Here is a 16,518-nt window from a genome sequence, read left to right on the forward strand (position 1 = left end):
ACGTCAACGTAGCCTCCAGGGCGTTCAGCTTTTCCTTTGTTTGGCCATGTCCTCCACCTCTTTTGATGGAAAAATTAAACGGGTTTGCAGAATACATTGAGACAAGAACACGCAAAGCAGATGATTCCACGTCAACGTAGTCCCAGGATGTTCAACTTTTTCGTTGTTTGGATACCTCTTCCAGCAGTAGCTTCGTGTTTAGCCGGGCGCGACTGCGGTGAGCGGCTGCTTTTGCTCTCAGTAACAGCAACTCAGGAGTAGCCTCTACTGCTGGATCGGTCACTGGTTCATCCCGACCGTCTTCGGCTGACTCTTCGACTGGTACATCAGCAGCACGGGGGTTCCGCGGCCGCGATGTTCCATCCAGATACAATTCGGATATGCCCAAGGATGCCCTCGAGACGTTGACTCTCTCCCGCGCTGCTTTCATCCGCGCTAGTCGCGTCTGTTCATCTTTTTTCGGGTATCGTCAATGGACCTTGTAGACGCTCTGGTGGTGGTGTAAGGTCCGTGGGGGACCTGGCTGGCGAGGCGCTCGATTCTGCTTGCGTAGATGATTGCGTTGCAGATGTTGTGCTTTCTTTGATCGAGTTTATACTGGAGTCGATGCATGGCCTAGACGGCCGAATAGTGAAGAAGAACCCCATCGTTGCAAATTGTGATACAGACGATTTAGCAAGTAGTGGCTTCGATATGCAGAAATTTTATACAATAATAAGAGCAGATGGTGAATTGGTACAGTAAACTTTGGGACGATTTTGAGGTTGGTGAACCATGGTTGCGATATTGGGTCACCATGGATGACTAGAATTCGCATCTATGTTGCTGCATACACGTTACTAAAAGTTGACAATCAAGTACCTCATGAGGCAATGTATATTCCTAGCCCACTTTTCATTCCGTAGAATGCGACAAGAATCGTAGCCACTCTAGTGGGGTACGCCAATCTTCAACCACAACAGCCTCATCGTCCTATTCATCCACCTCAACAACAAAGACATCCAGATCGACATCTTTGATATAGGGCGGAGGCGGGCTCGAGTTAAGTGCGGAATATTCAGGTACTGGCTCGTCTTGAGCAGGGACGACCAGCCACCTATCGACTTCAACACGAAGCGGTTGATGATCGGCCACTGCCATTTCGTAATCGATTCTTCTGCTCCTCGACCAACGCGATATTTCAAATGCAAAGCAGAAGATAAAGATGTGGAGGAAGACGAGGGTGAGGACGAGGACCGTGTCCGATATGCTAAATGGCATTTCGGAAGTGTCTTTGCGGTCAGAGTAAGGCTGCATCGTTGTGGAAGTTTCGAAGCAAGGGGTTCGAGATTCCTAAACTGGGGGGGGTGTGCAGCTTCCGGTTGGTGGCTCTGGTGCCCCGGTGGTGGGAAGTATGAGCTAGCGAATCTATAGCTGTGTCGCGGCATTGTGAGAGTGGAGACTGTCGCATTATTAATGCGTAAGGCAAGTATCTTGCGACGGGCTGTGCACTGTGAGTATGAACGAACAATGTGCGCGGATGCGTTCGCGATACGGCTGCTGTTATCTTGTATCATGAATTGATCGTACACGTCATCGAAACAGAATCTACTTACACCTCTCAACAGTGGTCACCATCCCCATAATGTCTTGATTGTGTCGCCAATCGTCGCTTGACCAGCTTCCTTCCTCTTCATACGAGCTACCCGCTCTTCGATGAATGTCTGTTCCAGCTGCTTTGCCACACCAGTTTGCGCCCTAATCTCACCAACTATAGCCATTCTCTCGATCTCGCGCTCTTCTGGTGACAAACTCTCCAGCTTCTTTTGGTACTCTTCCCGTACTTCCGGCTTGATCTGCTTCCACACATCGGCATCGTCCAGGCTGCTGCTCGATTTGCCAATCTCAGCTAGCGGCACAGCTGGTTTTCCCGATGATGAAACGCCGCTCATGGCTTCCGCGACATTCCGTTTCGACAATATGCTTTCGAATTTGGGCACTGGTCGTCCCTCTGCCTTGGCCTTCTCCATTTCCTCCTCCTGTTGTATCATGCGCTGGTAGAGTTTGTCCGCGTGCATTTGTATCCGCTCGTCTTCTTCTGGCGACCGCTCGTCCATGGTCATGTATCCTAACGCCTTCAAGAACTTTGACTGTATGTCGTAGCAGCGGTTGAACTTGCGCGACTCGCCGATGCACATGGTTCCTGCTGACCACCATGATTTGGGATTCTGGAAACACTCGAATTGGTTCATGTATTCAAGGGCACAGTTCTCCATGGCGACTCGTCCAATTGAGGCTTTGCGATCGTTGTAGGCGTCTACGAGGTCTCGTAACTTGTCTTGTTCCGACTTTCCGCGGTTGTTGACAACGTCCTGTGGGGTGTAGGTCTTCCAGAGGTCGGCGTATCGGCCATCTTGGAATTGCGATTGCGGTGGCACATATGGCTTCTCGGGATCGGTCTGTGTTTGCGCTTGCGCTTGTGTGGGTGTTGGCGATTCGGCGGGCTTTTCTTTGGGAGCGGAGGGTAATGAAGGTTTCGGGCCAGTGGGCGCCTCTTTTTTGAGGAAGTCGCGCAGAGATGGGTCGAGTTGGTCTTGCCCGCCTGAACTATTTCCGCTTCCCCAGAGCCAGCCCATAGTTGCGTCGGTGTATAGATTCGTATTCGCGAGGTGAGCAGGTGAAAGTTCCCAAGTTGCGGGGACAGTGAACATGGGTCGGGGGTCCGAGCACCCGATCATGTCTTAGCGCGTTGGCCTCAGATGCGCCCGGGCATAACAACGACTCGATTACGCGACGGCGACGACATCAACTCGGGGAATTGTTACGACATACATTGTTATGGCGCCAGTCGGTATGTTCGTTCTGTTAAAGGATTCATAATCCGAATTATATACTTACAAGCCTTTAGATCGCCGCGAACATCGACAACAGCGCGTGCGCGGTGCTGGGTAAGACACTCGAGAACTCCTGAGACACGCAAACGCTGACTACGGCAGGCCTTCATCTGTGCAGGCGTCTTTCGGCTTCAACTTCGGCGCTCTCAGTTCGCAACCGACCAAACAACCCTCTCTCCCACCCCAACCATCACCGCGACGAACACCAGCCCAGAAGACACCCAGGAGCGCAAATGGCTCGGCACAACGGCAGAGAAGCGCGTCGGTTCAGCGTAGTACTGCATCCAAGCGGAAAGCTACACCAAAAGAAAAGACGGTAACCCCTCAGTTGGGCAAGAGGAAGCGGGGCTCACCAAATGCGCAACCAGGCGCAGACGACGCGGCAGAGGATGAGCTAAGTCCTGACCGAGAGGATGCCGTGCGCTCTGTCGAACAAAGCAGGAGGGTCGTTGGGACGGTTCTACCCATACGCGAGGAACAAGACAACGTACCAGACGAGCTTTCCATATTGGACGAGGGCGCCAGTACTGCACGCGAGACGGTCTTCGCCAAATCTACAGTCATCAAACGAACGCCCCCACAAGTATCGTCACAAACGCGCGCAACACCTGTCAGTGCCCGCCAAAAGACGCCTGCCACCGGGGGTGTTGAGCAAGCGTCAGCTGTATCGCGGCGGTCAACACTACGGCGATCGCGTTCTACGGACCCTGGCCCGGCTACACCCAGCGTACTTCCAAACGGCCAACCCAGAACTTCGTCTGCTTCACAACTCGGCGCCATTCTCGAGACACCAGCCGCAGCTTCAGTGGACCAAGAGAGCGAAGATGAGCTATCGCCGCAGCTCAATGGATCTACACCGCGGGTGGTCGGGAGCGAACCACGGCCGCAGCGGACTGCAGAAGAAGATGTTGAAATGGACGCAGACGAGCTCTCCTCACTCGGCCAACCGACACCGACTCACCAAACACCGGTAGCGAATGGTGCGACACCACAGCAACTGAAAGAGCAACAGTCTGAAGAGCAAGTCACTCCGCCGCAGCCAGCCAAACGAGGAAGACCGCGCCGGGTAGTGGAGGAACCCAAGGAGGATGAGGTCCCCGCAAACACGGCGACGAAGCCTGCCAAGCGCGGCAGACCCAGAAAACAAGTCGCAGTCCAGGAACGCGAACCTCAAGCAGCGCCAGCTGTACGCGAGCCAGAAGTTACAAACAGCGAGGAGCCAACACCGGAAGAGGTGGACAAGGTTGTTGACGATGTCTCCCCTGACCATGAACAAGCATCTATACACTCCCCCAAACCTACACCCCGGAATCAGGACGCTGTCGAAATTTCCAGTGCGAATGAAGAGTCGGACGTGTACGACGAGCCGGAGCCCGAAGAGGCAGAACTCACTCTACGACCCAGAACGAGAAACCCGTCTCCCAAGCAGACACAACGCGCCAAACCTACGTCAGAGAAACCGCCTCGGAAGCGTCAAAAGTTCTTGGGACCTAAGCATACCATCTCTGTCATGCGCATCAAGGGCTCTGCCGTCAGAGGCATCACAGTCGCAGACACCACGCGTACCATCTTAGAAGAAACCATTGACCACCGCTTGAGCCGTATGGCCGAAAAGCTACAAGCTTCACAAGACTCCACCCGTCGCAAGGAATTTCGAAGTGAGATCAATCTCTCGCTCTCTTTCAAGGAGAGCCTCAACGAGAAGTTGCTCGACTTGCAGGACGCGAACGATCTCTTGAGCACCAATTTCAAGAAGATCAAGCTGTTCAAACGCGATAATGCTGAGCTTCGTAGGGAGATCCTCAGTCTCCAGGACAGCAGACAAGAGATTGCTATCGAAACGGACGACGTCCAAGCACGATACAACGCCGAAAAGGCCGAGGTAGATGCCAGAAATACCCTCAGTGATGACATGTTCGAAATTGAGGCTGCAATAAAGAACGGTCGGAAAAAGGCACGCAAAGAAGGGAGGGAAGAGGAGGGCCCCAATATTGCCCTTCCCATGCTGCTCCAAATGGTTGGCAATGACGTCACTTCTCGAAGTGGCGGCCTTCTGGCCAATGTAAAGGGCTTCAACGGGCTCTTGGAAAGAGCTGCGGGCTTTTTAGAGGGAAGAGCCTGATTGCACAGCGAATAGCTGGATGAAGTTTCTTGTGTGTACTTTCGGAAAGATACCCGGCATTATCGCCACCTTCGATATGATATTTACCATTCTCACATTTTGTACCCCGTCAATCCCCATTATGTCTGCGGACGCATAACAGCATCTGCAAAGCTGATCATGATGTCTCAAATACGATCGGATGTTATTTGGTAAGAACACCTGGGGTAGTCGCGTGTCGTCTAACATCGGTCAAGCGACTAGTCTGCATATGCCAAGACGCGCCCGCTTTCATGCACGGTTACGCAAAGGTGCATCACCTAAATGATATTGGCGTGCTGGAGCTTGCCTGTGCGCATCACAGGGTCCATGGGCTACGGCCTTAACTCCCCAGCCTGCCGGTTTGCTCTCGCCTGACAGTTCTACCAAACCTTTGTCCATTCGCTGAGCCATTGTTGCCAGTACCGGCGCTCTTGCCTTTCCAAAGACCAAAAGCCAGGCAACTCAACCGACGTAATCGCGATCCTACGTCCTGTATCTATCAGCGAACTCTCTTGCCAGAAAAAGCAAACGTTTTGTAAAATTACATGGTTGAACGTGCGCTTCGTTCTAATCAAGACCCTGTTACACTGCAAAACGGGAACCAGCGGGAATACGTTACACGACAAACTAGCTTGAACCAAACCTGGAACTATCACCAGATATCTGACACAGTTTCTTTCACTACTCCCACAGCAGCTCACCAGATCAACACACCGCTCAATTAAGGTCTAGGTGGTTGTTCGTCACGGTTCACTTACCAAAACTATGACTCGCGGAAGCATCACCTGCGACACTAGTGTCCCAAAAACACCGACGACGGAGCCAGCACCGTCCACTCTGACAACCTCGGCCGATTTCAAGACCCCTAAACCTCCTCTTACCTCGCAGACAACTAAATCTCCACGCAACCCATCAAGCAAATTCTCGTTTCAGGAGCAGCGGCGAAAATCGTTCTTGGAACATTTGAAACGATGGCATTTGAGCCACGAATCGAGTAATTTCTTTCAAGGAAAACTCAGCCTACTACCTTCTGAGCCTGAATACAACGAAAATCTGGAGTTGGGTAGAAGTGTAACTTGTATTTTGACGGATTCGAGTTTCACGGACTATAGGAAGACGGTTGCTATTAAGCTTTTTGGACCGCAGAAGGACAGCATAAACGGCAGGACAAGAGAATTGGAACGCGATATCAAGAGCAGGAGCATGGCTTTACTCAGCAGTGAGATGAAGCTCGCGGAGGGCAAGAAAGAGGAGGCATGGCCGTCACCGGAAGCCATATCCGGCTCATCAAACAGCTACTACAACCTCGTCATCCGCTTTGGTTCAGGGTGGCTCTCAGCACGCGACTACTTCAACAGACTCTACTTTCGACACCTCGCTGCCCGCTTGCCAGGGCGGAGTAGCCACTGCGTTGCCAACACAGCCGACTACGTCTTCCGCGTCCGCTCCCAAGCACTTGGCCCACCACCCTCCAAACGAGACACAGTACCTATCCAGCCTCTCTTCCACCAATTCCAACGCCTACCCACTGAACTCCAAGAAATGATTCTCATGACCGCCGCCGGACTTACTCGAGACTACGACCTCACCAACGACGCGCGCAGGAACTGTGCCCGAGCATCCGAAAGAGCCATCAGTTTATCAACCTTACTACGCATCTCACGCGGCATTCACGACACGATGCGCCCATACATCATGCGCAGCACGACTTTCCATTTCGGCCTCAGCGGAACGACAAACTTCCTCTGGCAATGCGGCCCGACTTATCGTCCCCACATTAAACGCTTGGCCTTCCATTTCGGGAAGAATGCTCTTCTGCATTGCGTGCGCTGGTTAGCCGCCGATGCGATTTTCGAGTTCTTAGAGCCGCCGCAGCCGAATGGCGGGACTGGGTTACCGCTGTTTTGGCGGTGCCAGTTGAGAGCTCTTGCCCAGGAATTGCATTTGCGGGAACTTGTTATTGATATTGAGGGGATTCCGAAGGCGGATGTTGCTATGGTGGTTAGGATAATGAAAGAGGCGTTTGGGGGTGTGGAGAGGGTGAAGTTTGTGGAGGGTTCGCCGCCTGGGAAGACGGAGGTTGTGGATATGAGGGATGAACGATTAGCGGATTTGGGCAAGGAGTCTTGGAGGGAGCTGGTCAAGGGGTATATTGGGAGGTATGAGCGCCAGATTGGGTGGCATAATTGGCATTTTAAGATGGATTTGGTGGGCTTGAAGGAGCATGAGCTGGATGCTTTGATGGATAAGGAGAGTGAGTTTTTCGATAGTTGATAGAGGGTGAATGCATGATGGTGTTATTTGTATATCTAGGGTTTGGGAAAGTACGGAATAGACATCTGACGAGTTCATGGTAAGCTCTTGTGTTGACGATACTTCTCTTTTTTCGAGAGGATCTGATTGGATGGGTTTATATGGAATTCGGAAGTTGTGAGTTGCTCGTTCGCGTCGCCACCGCAGTACCATAGGACGAGATGGAAGAACTAAAGTATGCATCGCACTCTGAGTCAGAAGAGGGCAATATATAAGATGGTCGCCGCCGCTGCGTCTTCGTTGCTTGCAGGTAAGCTTAACCAACGATGGAAATATGGCTTCATGATGTGCTGATGGTACCTGGATGTACGAGAGATGTCGTCCAGCTAGTGATGAATCTCGAAGCGAAAACCGCATACCTAGATGCTAAGTTTAATCTAGTAAACGTCATTTCGTCTAATACTTGCTTTTCTTTACAAAAAAGAATTATCTCGGGCGTCGTCCAAAAAGAATGGTGTTTATAACAGTATTCCTTTGTTTCGGCAGTTGACAGCCAAGGTACTTGCACCTGGGTACGCAAATTGTGACATTAGCGATGGAAGCTTTCAAGGTTCTTCGTGGAAACTATAGTGGGTAGGTATGGTACGCGTAATGATTTAAGGTTTTGTCGATACCCAGGCTGTGCCCAACATTGCCCGCGGCCAGCCTCATCACCGATTCTCCGAAGCTTCTCGAGTTCGTGAGGCGACCTCGGGAGGGAAGCCCAGGTGATCGCTGCGAGCGGCTAGCGCACCAAGTCCCTGCACGGAAGCAGCGGCAGGCGGAAGGGGGACAACTTTAAATACCTAGCTCCCGGAATCCTTCTTTTTTTGTCTCGACATCGAAATTTCCGAGAGCATTCGTCCGCTCCAAGGGCTTTCGGCATCCTAGTTCACGCTCATGACGAGTGGCGGCCTTTTCTTTGGCTACTCGGATGACCACACGCCAGAGGACTCAATCTTGGAAACTGCGACCCGGCAGCACATGATGCGATACAGCCACATGTCTTCTGCGCGACAGTTAACCCCATCTGTCCTATCGCATACTCATGCAAGGCGTGCAACAGGAACTCAGAGACGGCAAAACATGACCTTGTCACTTGCGACACTGGTGGGATCGATTGTAAAAGTCAAAATTGTCATTGGTAATGAGCGTAATTGAGTATATACTCTGCGGCTGTGCGTAAACCTCCTCTTACGAGATCGTATAGGCAAATGTCGTCTAGAATCCCCATTTGGAGATCTTCTTGTAGCTCTTGTGCTTGACGCTCGCAGTACGCTTCGCAACGCTCATGCGCTTCACCACAGCCTTCTCGTCCTCGTCTAGCTCCACACACCCATCAACATCCTTCGAGGAGCAGAGCGGCGTGAGAGTCTTGGAACCCATGTCGCAGAAGTTGCCATGGATATCAACAAAGTCTGGTCCCAAAGACGTGGCAGAATCGCAAAGTCCCTTCGCCGAGTGACTTGCAATGTGGGAAACGACAAGTGCTTCGGTCATCCACTGTGATCGCTCTGGGGTGCTTCGCTTGGCACCAGGTTTACCTGAGTTTGGACGTTAGATAGACGTTCTAGTACGGCAAGTATAAAGGGTGATAGCTTACCGGCGAGGGGTCCGTTGTCTTCCCCATAGATTGTGTAGTCGCATCCTGCGTTGGCATCCGCGGTTTCGTTCACGTTCTCGCCGTACGCTGTGACATCGAACTTCAGAGCAGCACTAGGTATGTCGTTGGTGTGATCAGCATCCAGCCAGGTGCACCTGGGGACGTAGTCGCTGCCGTCAGGTTGTTTCCCCGCTACCTCAATCTGTTCATACCAGGATTGGCCACATGCTGCTCCAATGTCGCCAGTCCATGCACCGGGGAACGTGCCATCACGCTGCTGTACAGTGATCCAAGCGATGCAGGTTGCGTCGTTGTTGTTTGAGACGCTGACGTAGACAGCTCGTTGGCCCGGAACACCCGCATCTATTATGACGTCGCAGATTCCACCGTTACCAATGTCACAGCCGTCAGCCTGGCCCTGGTATCCGTTCGCTTGGGAGTAGGAGTAGACTTTGTTGATTGAGCCAGACTATCATACCATTAGCATCCGCATCTAAACGGTCCATACTAGGGTATGATACTCACAAGACTGTCACCGTCGTTGCCTAGATCGGGCAAACCGGCTATAAGGGTGAAGGATGTGTTAGCGGTTATATTGGAGAAAGCAATGTGCATTGACATGATGTACCTTTGATCCTGATGGTTGCACCATCTGCTGTGCTCTCTGGGACGAGGCCTTGGAAGAACCCAGTCGTAGTCAGGGCATCGCTGAAAAGACCGATGACAGTAAGGAGTTGTGACATGTTGGAATTGGCAGGAAAGATGTGTTCTCGAGGAATGGAGAGTTCGGCGTGTTTGATGGCAGTTGAGCTCCAACGAGTACGTCTTTATATCTACATAGTCTCGCAAGATTATTACTTCCAAGGCTGTCAGCTATGAGACGTGGAGCGATACCACATCAGCCCGGAAAATCGGCATGTCATCGTATCATGCCTTGAACGAAGTAGCAAATCAAGACCCCGTGAGCAGCGTTTGTTCAGCCCCCAAAATGTTGGCAATACTTTGCCCACATCGAGGGAAGTTCCGGCTTACGCCCAAGACCAGCATTGGCGAGTGTTGAACTGACCACCGACGAAGTTGATGACGCCTAATCCGCTACAGGCCCGCTGTATATTTGATCCTTCTAAGACACTGGTGAATACAGAGGTCTTGACCTGCCTGAAAGGCGACCTGAAGGATGTCGTTTATGCGGCTATTCGGCCTCGTGACGGCTGCTAAACTGTTGGAGAGTTGGGCCTAAGTTGGTCATTACGACATGGTGACATAGAAACGCCCTGCGATGAGTCCGGAAGCTCCGATGGAAAGGAGCTGGGTCGTGGCTGAGGTTGCATTGCCAAGTCCGCGGTGATAGTTATAACCCGCCTCGCCTGACAACACAACATACAGCAACACCCATCTCATCAATTCCACTTCGTCTTTCCAGAACAAATCCAACCACCTCCGACCACAAGAAGGCGCCATGAAGCTCTCCATTGCTATGATCAGTGTTCTTCTTACGAGCGCTCTTGCGCTTTCGACCAAACGACAGAACGACATCCCCTCCTGCGAGGACGGCGACACTAGTGACACCAATGGTGGACCATACCAGACCGGTAAGTAACAACAATGTAGCCTTTGGTTGTTCAAGCAACACGGGTTGATCCGATGCGTCTTAGGGGCACAATGCGAGGACGACTGCTACATGACTGAACAGTCCGGGGACAGGGTCGGCCAGATCTGCAAGGGGTATTGCGAGGGAACCCCACTCTGGACTGGAGGTAGCGTGTACAACTGCTTTTCGAGGGAGTGAAGCCTACACCGAAATCTTATACAGGCAAGCTTGTGGAGGGTCCATTCCGGCAAAAATTATCCAGGTACTTGCACATAGAACCTTCAATGAATGGCTCTTTCCTTAGTCCTGCATAGCTACGTGTCCTTCAACTATGTCGCTGTCATCGTGCTACGTAAAGAGTTCATCTCTGCACTGTTCACCGTGTGATGTCCCATCTCTTGTTTAGCCGCAACACCGTGAGGCTCAATCGGCAATACGTTTAACGCCCGACACATTTTGACAAATGAAACCGCGCAAAGGTGATGTTGTGTACCCGCAGAATACGCCCTGGAGGAGAAGATTAGTGGGTCTGTAGACAAGGTAGAGCGAGGACGTTGAATCAAAGTATTTTTGCATGATGGCAGTTACTCCTAGCTGCCGCCTTGGGGCACGTGGGGTACATGGGGTACCTAAGGCGCCCCGGAACGCCCCGTCTGGGGTCTTGGCAAACACAAACACCAAATACAGACAATGGTTAGGCGACCAACCGTGCCACCCAACCCCGCCGCAACGTCGCAGTGCTAGGTAAGGTTATGTGCGCTGTTATGATCCAGCAATACGGATAAAGCGGACACAAATCCTTTGTCAGGCCAAGGGAAGGAAATGACGACGGTGTGATGAGAGCTGATCATCCTACGAGTTGCGATCGAGGGGACGAACAACGTTCCGTTCAATCCGAATAGCCGGTGGAGATTGCCCGAACAACGAATCCCTCAGATGGAACAAGCCGCCTTGTGACACATGACGAAGTGTCCCATGAGTATGCCTTACTCTTGGCAAGAAGCGGATGGCCTTATTATGCAGCGCCGTCTTGAGATGGAGTACAAACACACTGACCGCCCCCCACGCTCGCATCTACTGAGATCGGAATCGTTCAGAACCTCATCCAGACTTGATAATTCTTGCTGTTTTGGAGACTCCCTAAACCTCCTGCTTCAGCATTTCCAATGCAGCTCTTCCAAGTCATCAACAGATCGGCGTTGCTAGCCATACTTTCCTCCCCATTCCACGCACATGCACAAAGATCCCAGAACGCAGATGGGGAAGAATTGAGCCCGTACAAGTTTGTGTCCTCCCCATGTATCGTCACAAGTCAACTAACCGTTCGACAGTCAGAACCTGACACTCCGTTTCTTCAAGGATGGCCACGACGACACGTGTAACTACTACGACTCCCGCGACGCCTTGACCTTCACTACGAGTAGTATTCCCATCGTCCCTCACTGTTTCAGTCTTGCAGACCTCTTTGGTGGAAACGCCACGCAAGGCTTTGTGAACCAGACATGGAACCTCGGTTCTAACAGGTTTGGTAACGAACAAGCGGGTATATACTGGACGCTTCTCAACGCGGACAAGTACGACAGATCAGCAAATTACTCTCGGGTCCTATACCGCCACCATGTAGTGCAGGCTTATGACGACATATGGAAGGAGGGCCATCTCGCAAATATGATGGCTACCATCTACGGAGGGGAAGACTGCTCCGAACTCGATCCTAACGATGACCAAAACTTGCTGAACTGGTTTGGGTACAGCTGTTGGAGTGCTGATGAGGGTGATTGTGGCAATACACCTTACCCCCTCAATAGTTTCAATCTTGCCTCAGTCGACCAGAGGTCAGACCGCAAGTGCTGGTTGCATTCGGAACTGGGCGCTGCTGTGCATGGATTCTCGTCTTCTCGGGCGATAATGGGAGCTTTCGCGAGTGTATCGCTAGCTGTCTGGCTGGCTTTGTAAGGTATCAGGATGTTGACAGGAGAATTTGTATATCTAGACATTGAAAATCTCAACCTCGAGCGCAAAACAAAGTGATCGGGGTAGAAAGTGAGCTCACGGCATAGTGACTGTGTCACAAACAGGGCCGGATTGTTTTCACCCGCGCGGATCCAAAGATTCGGTAAACGTATTGCAGGGTGACCAGGAACCATGATGAGGGTAAGAAGTTCGGGATGTCATTACGCCTATGTATGCCCAGCCTTTTGAACCCAGTGTCCAAACGCCAGCAGAAGAAGAACAAGTAGACAAGACAGATGTGCCGCTGTTCACATCAAACGCCGTGACTATGCAAAAAGGCCCAACACGGGGGTAAAACGCCAAAACGATACACCACCACCACAATCCCAGCATCTACCCACTCCCATGACTCCTCAACTTCCGCCCAGCCGCAAGACCCGGGCCAACGCTATTACCGAAATTCGTAATATTCTCCCTGTCACCGCGGTCGCCAGCAACACCAACCGTTTTCCTCGTCATTTTCTTCATCGGAAGCTTACTTGTATCATCGCCATTCGTTCGCGCCTTCTTATTCGGAGGGCCGCCGTTCAGCGAATCGCAAGAAGACTGGGATGCGAGATGGGGAAGTGGCTGGGTATGAGCTTCCTGCGCCACCACGTTAACATCTAGCTCGCGCAGGGAAGAAGGGTTGCCTGTGGGGAGGTGCGAGATGGTGTGGGCGTGCGCACTGATGGAGTGCGAGAAAATGGGCTTCTTGCTCGTGTCGGCGAATATGTCGGTTGGAGAAGAGAGGTTGAGCGTTCCTGTGGCATCGTCGAAGATGGGTTGTTTTGAAGGGCTGCGTGTGGTGGTGTCGACGGGTGCGGGGCGGTCTCGAAGACGAGATAGTATGTTCTCGTGTGCTTCGGTGCGTGGGAGGGTGGAAGGAATGGTGTAGGAGACGCGCTGGGGTGTTTCGCCGGTGGGGTTGTATTCGATCAGGTTCTGGGACCCGACGACCTCGCGAAGCTCGTGCAGTGGTGCACGAATGTCCGCATCTGCAGCAAGCGCTGGTAGAGTTTCCTTCAGTGTGTTTGCTTGTGCTGACATGTCCGATTCGAGAGACTGAACGCGATCGAATGAAGTGGATAGATGATCACCGATGCTAGAGTATGAAGCTGCCACTGTTGACGACAAAGCAGCCAACGATGCTGTATGGGCGGTGTGGTGGGTGTTGTTCTGTTCGCGGATGCGGGCTACGATGTCATCCAGGGATTGAAGCTGAGTGTCCAGGTGTGCCATCTGAGCTTCGACAGTCTTGACCGTGCTCTCGTGGACGGATGTGGTCGTGTCTTTGATCGAAGTGGAATGCTGGGTGGCGGCTGCAAAATCTGATTTGATCTTGGTCTTGACGGCATCTCTTGACTTGGATACACCCGCCAGTATGTCTCTAGACTTATCTGACCATGCAATAACGCCATCAGCATAAGCATCTTGCTTCGTCTCGAACGCAGCGTTGGCGGCATTCATCTCCTCTCGTACAACCGAGAGCTTCTGGTCTAACCTCTTCTCTTGCGCGTCGGCGTTTGCGTTGATGATGGCGGTAAGTTGCGAGAGCAGTTGTTGGCGGTCTTCGGCCGACTTCTGTTTCTCCTCGTTCACGACCTTCTCAAGTTGGCCCTGAGATGTCTTGTTCGCCTCGACCAAGGCTGCGTTGGCCTCTACGACCTGTTGGTGTAGTCGCTCGTTCTCGATTTGCTGGTCGTTCAGATCCTTGACTAGATCATCAAAGGTGGTCTTAAAGTCGCGACCTAGCCCCGCATAGGATGCGTGGACTTGCGTGTGGAAGGCGTCGAGTTCTGTAATGATGTTCGCAGAGATTGTCTCCGCCGCTGCTGAGAGCTCATCGAGGCCTGCGCCAATCTTCGTCTTGACGTCTTCTCGAAGAGTCCTGATCTCCTCCAGGACTTCATTCATGTGGTCGCGCGCCTGAGCCGTCTGTCCGTTGACCTCTTGCTCTGAAGTCTGGTATGCCTCCATCTTCTCCTGTAAGAAGGACTGCGAGGCGCCGAGCTGCTCAAGCTCATCCCTGACAAAAGCTTGCATACGTTCCGAAATTGCGTTCATCAGCTGTTCTTGCTGTTGCTGAAGCTCCTCTATCCGATCCTCAACTATGCGGGTAGTATCGACAACCTGGGTTTGGGAGGAATTCCAATTCCGTCGGTTCTGCGATTGGAGTTCTGATTTCCGTCGAATCTTCGACCGTAAACCGTCGATAGCTGATGTGGTCTTGCCGAGTGTTGAAATCATCTCTTTCCCAACTTCTGCGAGCTCTTGCTCAGTCTTCTGATGCGCCTTTCGCAGTTCCGCCTCTTCGGTAAGGTTTTGGCGCGTGTGCTCCAGCACAATTTCCGTCTTCTCTAGGATACCTTTGGTGCCTTCCAAAGCTAGTTGAGTTTGTTCGTTGTCTTTCTTCAAGGTCTGGAAGTTTGTCGTGAGTTTGAACAGATCCTCCACCTTGTTGCGCAGGTTGACCTCCATGGTCTCAAGGCGGTCACGTTGTTCCTCGCTAAGGATTCGTCTCGATTCGCTGACTGTTGTGATCTCCTCGTAATTCTCCTGTGTAAGATAGACACCGTTGCGCTGTCGGGTCGCTATTAATTCGCTCTTTAGCTTCTCGATTTCGGCGGTGTATTCCTTGAGCAGGGTCTTCTTGTTGATGGCCTGGTTCATTTGCGGCTTGTTGCGAATATTCTTCGCGCGGAATGCGTAGTCGAGGGTGGATATCGTCTCTTCGAGGTTGCTCTTCGCTGGCGACAAAGTCGCAATGATGCAAGTCTTTGTTCGACCACCCAACGAGTCTTGGAGCAGGCGGGTGAGTTTTGACTCTCGGTACGGGATATGCGAGCTGCGTTCGACGAGTGCGTTGATAACGCGACCCAGTGTTAGCAAACTCTTGTTGATAAGACCAGCCTCTGCTGCGCGCTTGTTCTCAGCACCACTGCGCTGGATGTTCTCACTACCCGCAAGATCGACGAGGTTGAGCTTTCCGGCGCTCAGGTATTCCTGACCATCTTCTGTTGTTCGCTTGATGTAGACGGTAATGGTAAAGACGGTATGACTTCGCGAACTGAGGTCGTTGCACTTGGTCGCAGCTACTTGTCGCTTGTGGCTGCCGTTGCGCAGCATTGTGATACCCTCGGCAGCAGTCTTGAGATGGCACTCCTCCATACCCTGAACCATGGTGGTGGTAGAGCCCTTCTTGCTGTTGTCGTCGTAGATCTTCAGCTTTGTCGCGTCGTCTGGTGAAAGCAAATCGCGAAGTTCTTCGTTGTAAAGTTCAATGAAGGAGCATTTGACCGAGTTCTCGATCTCGTCGGTCTCGAGGCGTTGGAAGAGCGCGTACAGGACGCGTGGAATGATGCCGGCGGCGTCTGGCAGAGGGAGGACGTTGGAAATGTCACCAGTCATGGTGTAGGTCTTTCCTGTGCCGGTCTGACCGTATGCGAAGATTGTGCAGTTGAAGCCGTCGACGACCTAGATGTCCATTAGCGGAGGTAAACACCACCCTCTCGTTCCAACTCACTTCATCCAAAATGGGCGCAACAACTTCGTCATACATCATGGCCTGGTCGGCTGCCGGAGAAAAGACCTTATCGAACTGATATGTCTTGTTGCTCAGCGCACTCGGACCCATGGACAGGTCTACAGCTGTGCCCCTGATCCCGTTGGTCGACACCACGACGCCGCTGTTTTCGCGCACTTCGCGGTCATTGCGCCCTCTACACCGGACGACAACGTTGATGTTTGTCTCTTCTCCTCCCTCGCTTTCGAAGTCTATCTTGCGCTTTAAGGGCGATGACCGTGGAGCTCGCGCCGAGGAAGCTACTGATTCGGCTCTCGATGAGCGGCCGTCCATGGCGGGTGTCGCTGAACGGCCACGCGCCAGATGGGGCGGGCGCGTCGTGGGGGGTCGCATGCTCGTGGTATTCCGCTTGACCGGTGGTCCTGGCCGCGGGAGTCCAGACATGGCGGCGTTTGGGGAGTCGTGAAGGCGGATATGCGGGTTAGGGTGACATGCGTC

At 52.4% G+C, this 16,518-nt stretch overlaps 5 protein-coding genes across 5 annotated transcripts; 2 read left to right on the plus strand and 3 right to left on the minus strand.

Moving 5' to 3' along the window:
* Window positions 1-1,610: 1,610 nt before the first annotated feature.
* J4E93_001486 (uncharacterized protein) lies at window positions 1,611-2,615 on the minus strand (the record flags this gene model as incomplete). Its single annotated transcript, XM_049339437.1, has 1 exon — window positions 1,611-2,615. The coding sequence occupies one exon, from the start codon at window positions 2,613-2,615 to the stop codon at window positions 1,611-1,613; it is 1,005 nt and encodes a 334-aa protein (XP_049203394.1).
* Window positions 2,616-2,817: 202 nt separating this feature from the next.
* Window positions 2,818-4,995, plus strand: J4E93_001487 (uncharacterized protein; the record flags this gene model as incomplete). The annotated part of the gene is made up of 3 exons (XM_049339438.1): window positions 2,818-2,830; window positions 2,888-2,927; window positions 2,976-4,995. 3 exons carry the CDS (start codon window positions 2,818-2,820, stop codon window positions 4,993-4,995), a joined length of 2,073 nt encoding a protein of 690 aa, XP_049203395.1.
* A 786-nt stretch (window positions 4,996-5,781) lies between these two features.
* Window positions 5,782-7,290, plus strand: J4E93_001488 (uncharacterized protein; the record flags this gene model as incomplete). Its single annotated transcript, XM_049339439.1, has 1 exon — window positions 5,782-7,290. One exon carries the CDS (start codon window positions 5,782-5,784, stop codon window positions 7,288-7,290), a length of 1,509 nt encoding a protein of 502 aa, XP_049203396.1.
* A 1,239-nt stretch (window positions 7,291-8,529) lies between these two features.
* J4E93_001489 (uncharacterized protein) lies at window positions 8,530-9,654 on the minus strand (the record flags this gene model as incomplete). Its single annotated transcript, XM_049339440.1, has 4 exons — window positions 8,530-8,852; window positions 8,912-9,380; window positions 9,437-9,474; window positions 9,540-9,654. 4 exons carry the CDS (start codon window positions 9,652-9,654, stop codon window positions 8,530-8,532), a joined length of 945 nt encoding a protein of 314 aa, XP_049203397.1.
* A 3,194-nt stretch (window positions 9,655-12,848) lies between these two features.
* On the minus strand, window positions 12,849-16,464 carry J4E93_001490 (uncharacterized protein; the record flags this gene model as incomplete). The annotated part of the gene is made up of 2 exons (XM_049339441.1): window positions 12,849-15,971; window positions 16,021-16,464. The coding sequence occupies 2 exons, from the start codon at window positions 16,462-16,464 to the stop codon at window positions 12,849-12,851; spliced, it is 3,567 nt and encodes a 1,188-aa protein (XP_049203398.1).
* Between the last annotated feature and the right edge of the window lie 54 nt (window positions 16,465-16,518).

This window comes from Alternaria ventricosa (assembly GCF_023758065.1).
Source record: "Alternaria ventricosa strain BMP 2768 chromosome Unknown scaffold_2, whole genome shotgun sequence".
NCBI lineage: Eukaryota > Fungi > Ascomycota > Dothideomycetes > Pleosporales > Pleosporaceae > Alternaria > Alternaria ventricosa.